This window comes from Ictalurus furcatus, chromosome 2, assembly GCF_023375685.1.
Source record: "Ictalurus furcatus strain D&B chromosome 2, Billie_1.0, whole genome shotgun sequence".
Taxonomy (NCBI): Eukaryota; Metazoa; Chordata; class Actinopteri; order Siluriformes; family Ictaluridae; genus Ictalurus; species Ictalurus furcatus.
The window spans coordinates 39,228,970-39,238,969 of record NC_071256.1 but is presented as its reverse complement, the minus strand read 5'-3'; the positions used below and the strand labels follow the sequence as shown (position 1 = coordinate 39,238,969).

Sequence of the window (10,000 nt, the reverse complement as noted above, 5' to 3'; positions counted from 1 at the left end):
TCCATTATTTATCATGTTCTTGGACGTGGTGGTGTCGGTGCTCCAGGTGTCTTCAGTGTTTGTAGACCATGCTCCATCTCTCCAAGTTGTATTTGTCATGCTATCATTCATGTTTCCTCGAGTTGTTGAGATAGAGAGTTGTTGAGATAGATCGGTTCCTGCTGTAGTTGGAGCTGGACTTTGGAGGTCTGTTGTGTCATAATTTCTGCTAGTTAGCGTTACATCAGTCTCGTATGTTGAGTAAGTCGGAGGTACCGCGGTGGCGTTTGCTTCATCAGTATCATCGCTCGTTCTATCCTCTCTCCAACTCGTAGATGTTGATGTTTGGACATCATGGTCCAGCTGGATGGATGTTCCTGATATTGAGATCTCGGTTGTCTCCTGAATGTTTATATTCGTGTTTTCAGTGGCAGTTCCTGTTTCTTGGGATGCCGTCGTGACACTCGTGGTGTTTGTAGAGACAGCCATCTCAGTGAGACTCATGACGTTGTGGTGAGATGTTGTGCTGATCGTCGTATTTCTCCTGTCGTCCTCCACCGAGCTCGGAAAGCCGCTCAGCTCCAGCGAAGGAGTCAGAGGAGGTGTCCGGTCTGACAGCATCTCATCTGCTGACGTTGTTGTGGTCATCGCTGCTGTTTTTGTCCTGACGTCTTGCTTTGTTGTGAGTTGTTCTGAGGTTGTTATGGAAACGTCTAGCGTGGTCAGGGGGGTTTCCTGAAGAGCGCAGAGTGTTAGAACCTGAGCGAACCAGACGGTCAGAGACACGGCGCTCGTCTTCATCGTGATGTGTTCTAGAGAAGGTTCATAAACACAGACTTGAGTGAGAAATACTCCAGAGAAGCTCCGGTTCTTCTACACTCTCAGAGTTTTTATTAAAACACACACACACACACACACACACACACACGTTCAACCCTTTCCCTTCACTTTTGAATCTGATAATCGGAGTAGAGCGTAAAGCAGGAACAGAACGCAAGAGTTAAAAATAGTTTGAGATTGTGTGAAACCACACGGCGTGCGGTTCTACTCACAGAAAACTCAGAACCTCAGAACGAAGCCTCTGACTCGTTCTCCGATACCTCACCGTCTTTCGTTTGAACAAACAAAAAGAAACAACAACGCGACGTACCTTTTTTTTCTTTCTGCACTTCTCATCTCCTCGTCTCTTCCCCTTTCTCCATGGTTTCCTCTTTTGCACATGCAACGCTTGCCACAGATGCTTTCTGGGATGTTTCACACCCCCGGCGGACTCTAGGCGGAAATGACTGTTTGGTTGCCATGGTGATGATGTGAGAGGTGCAAGGAGGATGTGGTGTTGTGACTCCACCTCGTTTCATCCGTCCACCCGAGTGCAGCGGAAGAAGACAAAGAGGTTTGAGCATCCGGTTGACTCATAAATAAGATACGGAGGTCACGTAGGATGGAGCGCAAACGTCTCGGTGTGTCTGTTTACCAAACTGATTAACGGTATCGCTTCGTCGTGTTTGAGTACGTTCACACGGAGTGAAGATGCTTAGAGGAATAAAGAGCGGAATAAACACACATCGTGCTCAGAAACAACCAGAAATCCTTCTGAAATACTGCAGAGTTACCCCAGAGTCCCTACAGCATCACGTCGCTCCTTCCCCAGCGTCTCGCTGTCTTTCACAGATGATGAAGATGTCAGAGAACGTACAGCTTTAACTCTGACACTGGAGACTCCTTCCGTGTAAATGCTGAATAATTTATTCTCCTTGCAGAAAACTTCACCGTATCAACAGTGTTTTTTATTCCGTTTATAATCAGTCGAGCGTCCACCGGATAGAAACATTAATGATAAATAAACATTAATGATAAATAAACATTAATGATAAATAAACATTAATGATATATAAACATTAATGATAAATAAACATTAATGATATATAAACATTAATGATAAATAAACATTAATGATAAATAAACATTGATGATAAATAAACATTAATGATAAATAAAGCTGCGATGTGAAGCGGCGCTACTGTCAGAGCCGCTGTTCTAGAGAATTAATCAACACCTCCTGACCAATCACAGTGCAGAACTCAGCAGCACAGTGGTGTAACATCAGCTATATGTGTGATATCATGATAAACCTCCATCAAACACACACACACACACACACACACACACACACACACACACAGTAAGAAAGTGTACGGTTAATCTAACACACAGTTCCTCATGAAGTCTTTATTTGGGAGGAGCTCCACAGGAAGTGGTTTATCTGGCCACTGAATTAACGCTGATGATGTGGTTTGGACAAGTGTGTTCTCACTTTCTGAGAAATATATATATATATATATATTTATATATATATTTATATAAAAACATAAGTCCAAGGCTTTATATGTCTGTGTTCCCATGGTGTTTGGTATACATGCGCTCGAGTGCAAATGTTTGCATCCCCCATGGGTTTTGAACAGAGCGTGAGACTGCATTAAGGTTAAGAATGAACCGTGACCTTTATCCTGCAGAGACACAACTATCTAATTTATCTGGATTACTATTTCTTATTACAAGATTACAATACACCCAATATAAGATCCCGAAACCTACGTCTAGACGTTATTACTCATTTCAAACGTTAAGTCTTGTACAATCCGCAGATCGTTTTGTTCTTTCAGTAGAACAAGAATGTTTCAGGCTGGAAATGGGCACAGATGGCTTGAAATATGTTTAACAGTCTAATGCTTGCATTATTGTGAAGTGTGAGTATATTCAGGGTGTTTCCACCTGATAAGATATCATATTTTGCAGTGTAGAGCGACGGGAAGTTATTATAAATGCTTATGTATTATTTATAAATGGGAGCATGTCCCGTTCAGACTTCAGAACAAATCTTTATTTCGACACCATTTTGATTTCATCCTAAACATTTAAGCATTATAGCACTACTTCTCGTAGTAAAGGCGCCTCTGTGAAACCCGAAGCACTAAACGTTTGTCTGCTTTATTTTGTTGTACGGGTGTGCAAACTTTTGCACTGGCATATACGTAAATATGTTCTTAAGCATGAAATGAAATATGTAACAAAGCGTACGCTGTGCTCCATCTCACAGCACAACGCACAAACCACACTGTGTATGTGTTCATGGTGGTGAGGAGGATTATTATAAACTATTCCGAACTTCTATTCTAGGGATTATAGTTATTTATTTATTTTATTTCTAAACGGAGACTACAGCTCAGTTGAATTGCATGGTTCGGGCTTTAATTGCATGTTTGGGTTTTTATAATGACACGCGCAGCGTTATCCGATGTGTCGATGTAAGTTCCACTGAAACAGGAAGTCAGGGCGAGACATGATGAGTGGCCCCGCCCCTTCTCAGTCAGAAATCTATGTTACTGTATGTGTTTCACTTTTGCAGGCTGATGAGACGATTATGACATCACAATATATATTTAAAACATGCTGTAAACGAAACTGCTGTTCGTTATATAGTCCAGATGTTCTTCTGGATTATACAGTGAACAGGTTTCCATGCAGACCCTCAGACAGTTCTTCACGTTCTTAACAGAACCTTTTATTTAGGGCCCCGTAACCATAGAGACAAGATTAATATAAACATTGGGATCTGTTGTAGATGTTAAACTCCGTGTCCGTGTTTTTGTCCTCTGTAGGTTACTGTAGCTGCTGCTGTGTTTAATTAGGGATTGGCTCGGATTAGTGGTGTGAGACCTTTAATCCGTTTAAATCGCAGAGACGAAGTGTGTGTGTGTGTGTGTGTGTGTGTGTGTGTGTGTGTGTGGGCCTTTAGTCCAAACTCTGAGTTCCAGAGACGAGACCTGAGTCCCAGTGACGGAGACATGAGACATGGACAGTGAGGAAGAGAAGGCGCGTGAGACGTCTCCTGAGAGACGGGAGGAGAGTGAGGAGATGGAGGATGAGGCAGGAGACGTGACGAGACAGAAGGAGGACGAGGAAGGTGAGGAGGACGAGGAAGGTGAGGAGGACGAGGCAGGAGACGTGACGGGACAGAATGAGGATGAGGAAGGTGAGGAGGACAAGGAGAGGGAGGGCGAGGCAGGTGAGGAGGACGAGGCAGGAGACGTGACGGGACAGAAGGAGGACGAGGCAGGTGAGGAAGACGAGGAGAAAGAGGATGAGGAAGGTGAGGAGGATGAGGCAGGAGACATGACGGGACAGAAGGAGGACGAGGAGAGAGGAGACGTGACGGGACAGATGAAGGACACGGAGGAGTGGAACGGGTTTCTCTCGGGCGGGGTTACGGTGAGGAGCCGAGGGGACGAGGTGGTGGTGGACTGGAAGCCTGGTGACCCCGTGACCCCTCAGTACGTCCTCACGCTGGCGGGATACACACAGGGTGAGAAGTGACGCAGGACCACAGTGTCCACTATATTTTACAAAACACGCTTAATTTCCTGACGTTTGCTTTTGGACATCGTTAGCTAATGTCACTAACAAGCAATGGAAGTGTACCGCCGCCAGATTAGCGCACCATGCTAAACCTGCGTGTAAATGTGAATCTATTTAAGTACAAATGACGTTGCTGAGATATTTTTGAGACTCGTGATGATCACTGGCAGACTGGTTTAAAAATAAAACACAGCGAAAGTGCCCTCTAGCTTGCCCCTACAGTAAACAAAACACTATGGAGTGCCCTCTAGGCTGCGCTTCTGGTGTATGTGATGCAGTTCCCTAAAGGGTTCCCTTACGTGTGAGGAAACGTCATGTAGTGCCCCCTTAAGGCTGCTCTTCCAGTGGAGGATATGTTATGCAGCGCCCTGTAGGCTTCCGGACATGCAAAAAAATGAGAAGAAGTGCCCTCAAGGGTGTCCCTGTGGTAGATGAGCATGATACAGTGCCGTTTCAGTGAAGAGGATGTGATGCCGTGCCCTATAGGCTTTCCACTGTTCCACAAAATGTGATGGAAAACTGCCTTCTAGGTGCCTCTGTAGTATGAAAAAATATGATGAATGCCTTCCGTAAAATATGTACTTTTGTACCAAACACACACACACACACACACACACACACACACACAGAGTTTGACCTGATGAATGTTCCGCAGATTATCTGTGCTCTCCGGAGGAAAACGTCTACAACATCAGCTTCTCCCGCTTCAGAATCCGAGACCTGGAGCAAGGGTCCGTCATCCTGGACCTGAAACGACACTGTCCAACAGGTGTGTGTGTGTGTGTGTGTGTGTGTGTGTGCTCGGTTCAGCGTCATAACAGAAATATCACACCGCGGTTCGATTCTCGAAGGGATTTGTACGATACACAATATTATCACAATAATGAAGTTTTCTCACAAACTGCCAGAAATATAAAAGTGTTGCATTAATGTTTTTAAATAAATAATAATAACACATCTGTTTATTATTAATAAAGACATTTATAATAAATGTATGTTCCGGTGTAATTTATTCATATACAGCAGCACACATAGTGCTGAGTTATCTTTATGAAGACAAATCTGTAAAGAGACTACGAACAGAAGTAATAAAAGACTGAATCGCATTGTTGAGAAATATTTAACACTGTAAAAGAGGGGGAAAAAATAAAGCTTACCATTTTAAAATGAAATACAACATTTTTAACCTCCTCAGCCGCTTCTAGTGAGTTTGTAATAAAGATTTTTTTTAAATATATGTAATAAAAATGTATCATGATATCCAGGATATCTCAGAAATGCATGTTGTGACAAAATTCATCACAATATCGATATTATATTCTCATTTCACCAAGTCCTGATTCCAGCTTTAACACTTTGGAAGCTGTGACCTGGTGGGTGGAGTCGTATGGGTGGAGTTGTATGGGTGGAGTCGTATGGGTGGAGTTGTTAGTGTGATGGGTGGAGTCTTGTGGCTGGAGTGTGATGGGTGGAGTTTGGTCGGTGGGGCCTAGGAAAGAGAGAAAGCTGTTTTTCACCATTTACCTTCATCTCTAACCACAACTCACTGATGTTATCTCTCTCTCTCTCCTTTATTTCTCAGAAATTAAAGATGTGTTGGAAACAGAAGCAGGACGTTTTATTCAGTATCATTTCACACCTTCGTTTCTGAACCTAAAAGAAATCGGAGCCACGTACGCCACGTCATCATTTTTAAAGTCAGTTTAAGAGTTTGATTGAGAAGTGCAGCTGCATTATAATCTATCACTGCTGGTGTGTGTGTGTGTGTGTGTGTGTGTGTGTGTGTGTGTCAGGCTGGAGTTTACGGTGGGCAGTAAAGCGGTGAACAGGTTCCGGCTCATTGAGAGACACTATTTCAGAGAGCTGCCTCTGAAGACCTTTGACTTTGAGATCGGCTTCTGCATCCCGTACAGCAGGAACACCTGCGAGCACATCTACAGCCTCCCTGACCTCGACACACACACCAGTAACACACACACACACACACACACACACACAGATACACAAGTCATAAAGATTAATGTCATGTAGTTATGACGTCACAAGTGTTAACGCTTCTCTCTTTTACAGTTGAAGAGATGATTGCTCACCCGTTCGAGACTCGGTCTGACAGTTTCTACTTCGCTAACAATAAGCTGATTATGCACCACAAAGCCGAGTACTCCTTCAGGGAGACACGCAGCGAGTGATCAACCCCCCCTGCTGAAAAAAAATCCTTCTCTTCTACCACTCTGTACTGGAAATTAAACCGTTTCCCATCATGGTTTCCAATAAGGATGTATTTAATGTCTCTAATGTCTTACAAGCCAGTGTTGTCTAGTAAAATGCTATTTATCAGTGTTTTAAAGTCTCTTTGCAGGAAGTATTAAATACAGAATCATCCCAGAAGTCCATTAGGTTTACTGAAGAAACATTAAACTAGCAACTGTTATTATATCCATGAGACATGTCTTCTAATCAGACACAGATCACCTGTTAAACATTATAATACAGAGCCATGTGGAGAACATAAACAAACACTGACCGTTAAATACCACTGTGATGAGATCAGCAACGAGAAGTGCTTATGAGTGAGGGAATGATGTTTAAGTTTTGCATCACGGAGCAGTCGGAAAAGAAAAATAGACTTTTTACTTGTTTAGCAGATGACTGATGGAGACAGATATAACCGAGTTAAACCATATGAACTATATTACATGTTACATGTTACATGTTATGTTACAGCATTTTGGCAAGTTCTCTGTGTGTGCATTATATACAATAAATAATCAGAATTACACCCTCTAACTTGTGTGTGTGTGTGTGTGGGGGGGGGGGGGGGGGGGGGGGTGTCGGTGTTAAATCTCACTTTAACCAAACAAGCACACAGACATATGAGGAGCTGGTCAGTATCTATAATACTGTTTATAAAAGTCTCCTAAGATACTCACACGTTATATGGCTAAATGAAGATATTTTATTGCCACTCCAAGTACAAGCCAGAAATGTGATCATAAACATAATAGAAAGGGACTAAGTGTTAGTTAAAGGTCTTAATCAATAAATGAAAAGTTATTATTAAGTATCTTAAGTTATAATTTCATCTATTTCAGTCATTTTATTGTTTTAAGTCAAATGTTTTATATTCATCAGATAGTGGTTTTGCTTCTTGGGGCTCATACAAGTTTGTAGAAAGCTTCTAGCTGAGATAATTACAACTACAACGTAAAAAAAATATTAACCGCTTGTTATTAAAGTTTATTGGATTCATTTATAAACTCAGAACTGCTTCGGGATTCTCTGAATAATATTCTCTTCAACGTTAAAAAGCCGATTATTATTCAGTTTGAAAAGCTTGCGAAAGCTCTTCCGGAAGAATATGAAAACGTCGCTACATTTATACGTCACCAAGACGCTTTGTGACTGGGAAATGTAGTTTATTGCAGTAGTTCGCGTTATCCGCTGTCTCTTGAATATGACGTTCTCCGTGACGACACGTTTTTTCGTTCTTTAGCCAACGCTACGCACCTCAGTTTTTAGTTTTTGCGAAGTTGTTGGCTTTATTTGTCTTTGTAGGTTTGTTTATTATTTTTTATTTCTTCAGCTCAGATTGGTTAGTGGTTGCTTTTTTGTGCGGAAGGTGTTTTTGTTCTCTCCCTTCGCGGGGGAACAAAAAGGTACGTATTTAGCATGCTAGCTAACATTAGCTGGCTAATCTGCTTAGCGTCTGTCTCCTGCCTGGTTCTTTTTATTCGTTAGTTGTTAGTATTTGTAAACATTTTTAATAAGTAAGTATGATTATTTGGGTTGTTGTTTAGAGCCATTGTGCGGTTAGTGAGTCAGCTGGTGAACGTTATTAGCCTCTCGGTGAGAAGGCCGTGTGACTGGATCCAGGCGAGTGAACTAGCAAACAGCTGCGCGCGCCATGTTGTAATACTGTGTAATTATTTATTTTTATTTTTATTATTACTCGCTGTGTATTTTGTATTATAGTTTCTCTAAATATTAAAGTATAATCCATTATTTTATTAATGTTTTATGTTCTCCTTCCCCAGTGCGTCAGTGATCAACGCCATGCTAGTTTTTTAGTTTAGTTCAATTCACTACCATCAAGTTAGGGTTGTACTTCATCCAATGTTGTGTGTGTGTGTGTGTGTGTGTGTATATAAAATAAAATAAGAGAGTGTGTGTATAAAGCAGAAAGTCGAATCGTACAGGGAAAAACGAGATATTAAACCCAGCTCTTTGCGAAAGTAAGAGCATTAACACAGCAGGTTATAATTCTTAATATTATATTATGTTCACTCCCATTGAAATAAGAGTTCTGATTTCTCTTCTTCTTGACCTTCTGGACCAGGTCATTCCTTTAATGATGGGTCGTGTTGAAGTGCATGTGTTCGTGCCCCACCTGTTGAATCCTGAGGCTGGTGTTAGTCACACGGCTTTAATTTTACGGCTGAGAGTTCAGTATTTCTGCCCCATAATCCTTCAGCTGAGGTGATCGTGAAGACTCGACTAGACGAGAGAGAGAGAGAGAGAGATCACACGCCGCAGTCCGCCGACAGACACCTTAACGTGCACCTTTACATCTTCCTGGACTGATTAATCCATCTGTCCTGATCGGACCTTGTAGTCTGATAACTGTGAGCTGTGGTGTAGGTTATGGGTTGGTTATCCTGATGAATCATCACTGCATTGTAATATTTTAACATTTTGTGGGTGTGTTATGAGTACGTCTAGAAACACTGACCATCGTAATGCTTGTGGTATTCCATTAAGGAACGCTTTTCGTTAAGGTCCACGGGCTAAAGAGTTTTACTGGGATGTTTTTGAGCCCCACGGTCACACCTCGGACTCGGATCTTTAGCTTAATTATGTGCAGCGTGAAACCAAAAGAATCATGGAGGCCGTGCCCTGTGTGCTCACGTAGGGTGATGCGGTTAAAGCTCCGCTCTACTCAGAAGGTTGAGTTCGAATCCCAGCAGCATTGTCATGCCATTAAGCCTTTAACGCTTTCTGTGTGTGTTCCATCCTTCCAGAGCAGAGATGTATAACGGGATCGGGCTGACCACGCCGCGCGGCAGCGGCACCAACGGCTACGTGCAGAGGAACCTGTCGTCGGTTCGGGCCAAGCGCAGCCGAGACGATCACGGAGGACCGAAGGACGAGAAGGACAGAGAGAGGCTGGAGAGTCAGTTGAACCGACAACCCAACGCTGACATCCTGGAGCACCAGAGGAAGAGACAGCTGGAGGTCAAATGTGCTGAACTGCAGGACATGATGGAAGAGCAAGGGTGAGGTGTCTCTCCTCCTCCCTCGCTAAAATCCCCCCTCTTTATAATAATCACTTAAATATAAAATAGCCATAAAAATCCGGGGCTTAAATCTCAGCCTTGATACGCTTCTAGTGTACGTTCTGAGAGATCGCCATACGTAAGCATTTTCAATGTACATTTTGTTTCTTAAAGGACAGTTATGAACTGGTTTTATGTGGAAAAGTTTTCTAAAAACTGTAAAAGTTTGTGCAGATTTATTTTTGAAGATGGTAAAATTCTGTTAGCAAAATTAAATATATCCTGATACGTATTGTATAAAATAGAAGTATCGTAACATCAAATCAAACGGT

The 10,000-nt window shown here is 42.3% G+C and overlaps 3 protein-coding genes across 5 annotated transcripts in view; 2 read left to right on the top strand and 1 right to left on the bottom strand.

Annotated features, from left to right (window-relative positions):
- The window catches only part of si:ch73-248e21.5 (uncharacterized), a 3,691-nt gene extending 1,902 nt beyond the window's left edge, over positions 1–1,789 (bottom strand). Inside the window, exons 1-2 of one of the 2 annotated variants that reach the window (XM_053619235.1) lie at positions 1,130–1,789; positions 1–791 (exon numbers count right to left, since the gene is read on the bottom strand). The exon at positions 1–791 is cut by the window's left edge and continues 1,901 nt beyond it. In XM_053619235.1, the coding sequence (XP_053475210.1) occupies positions 1–780 (780 nt within the window). In that variant the 5' untranslated portion in view covers positions 781–791; positions 1,130–1,789. The other variant, XM_053619244.1, reaches the window with a different exon arrangement.
- The window catches only part of unc119.2 (unc-119 lipid binding chaperone B homolog 2), a 12,182-nt gene extending 5,009 nt beyond the window's left edge, over positions 1–7,173 (top strand). Inside the window, exons 2-6 of the mRNA XM_053619268.1 lie at positions 3,776–4,342; positions 5,051–5,164; positions 5,978–6,068; positions 6,189–6,361; positions 6,466–7,173. Of these exons, the coding sequence (XP_053475243.1) occupies positions 3,832–4,342; positions 5,051–5,164; positions 5,978–6,068; positions 6,189–6,361; positions 6,466–6,584 (1,008 nt within the window). The 5' untranslated portion in view covers positions 3,776–3,831 and the 3' untranslated portion in view covers positions 6,585–7,173. The remainder of the gene's footprint in view (positions 1–3,775; positions 4,343–5,050; positions 5,165–5,977; positions 6,069–6,188; positions 6,362–6,465) is intronic.
- Positions 7,174–7,850: 677 nt separating this feature from the next.
- srrm2 (serine/arginine repetitive matrix 2) overlaps positions 7,851–10,000 on the top strand; it is a 12,933-nt gene continuing 10,783 nt past the window's right edge. For both annotated transcript variants that reach the window (XM_053619222.1, XM_053619212.1), the window contains exons 1-2: positions 7,851–8,051; positions 9,414–9,668. In XM_053619222.1, coding sequence (XP_053475197.1) covers positions 9,421–9,668 — 248 coding nt within the window. In that variant the 5' untranslated portion in view covers positions 7,851–8,051; positions 9,414–9,420. The remainder of the gene's footprint in view (positions 8,052–9,413; positions 9,669–10,000) is intronic.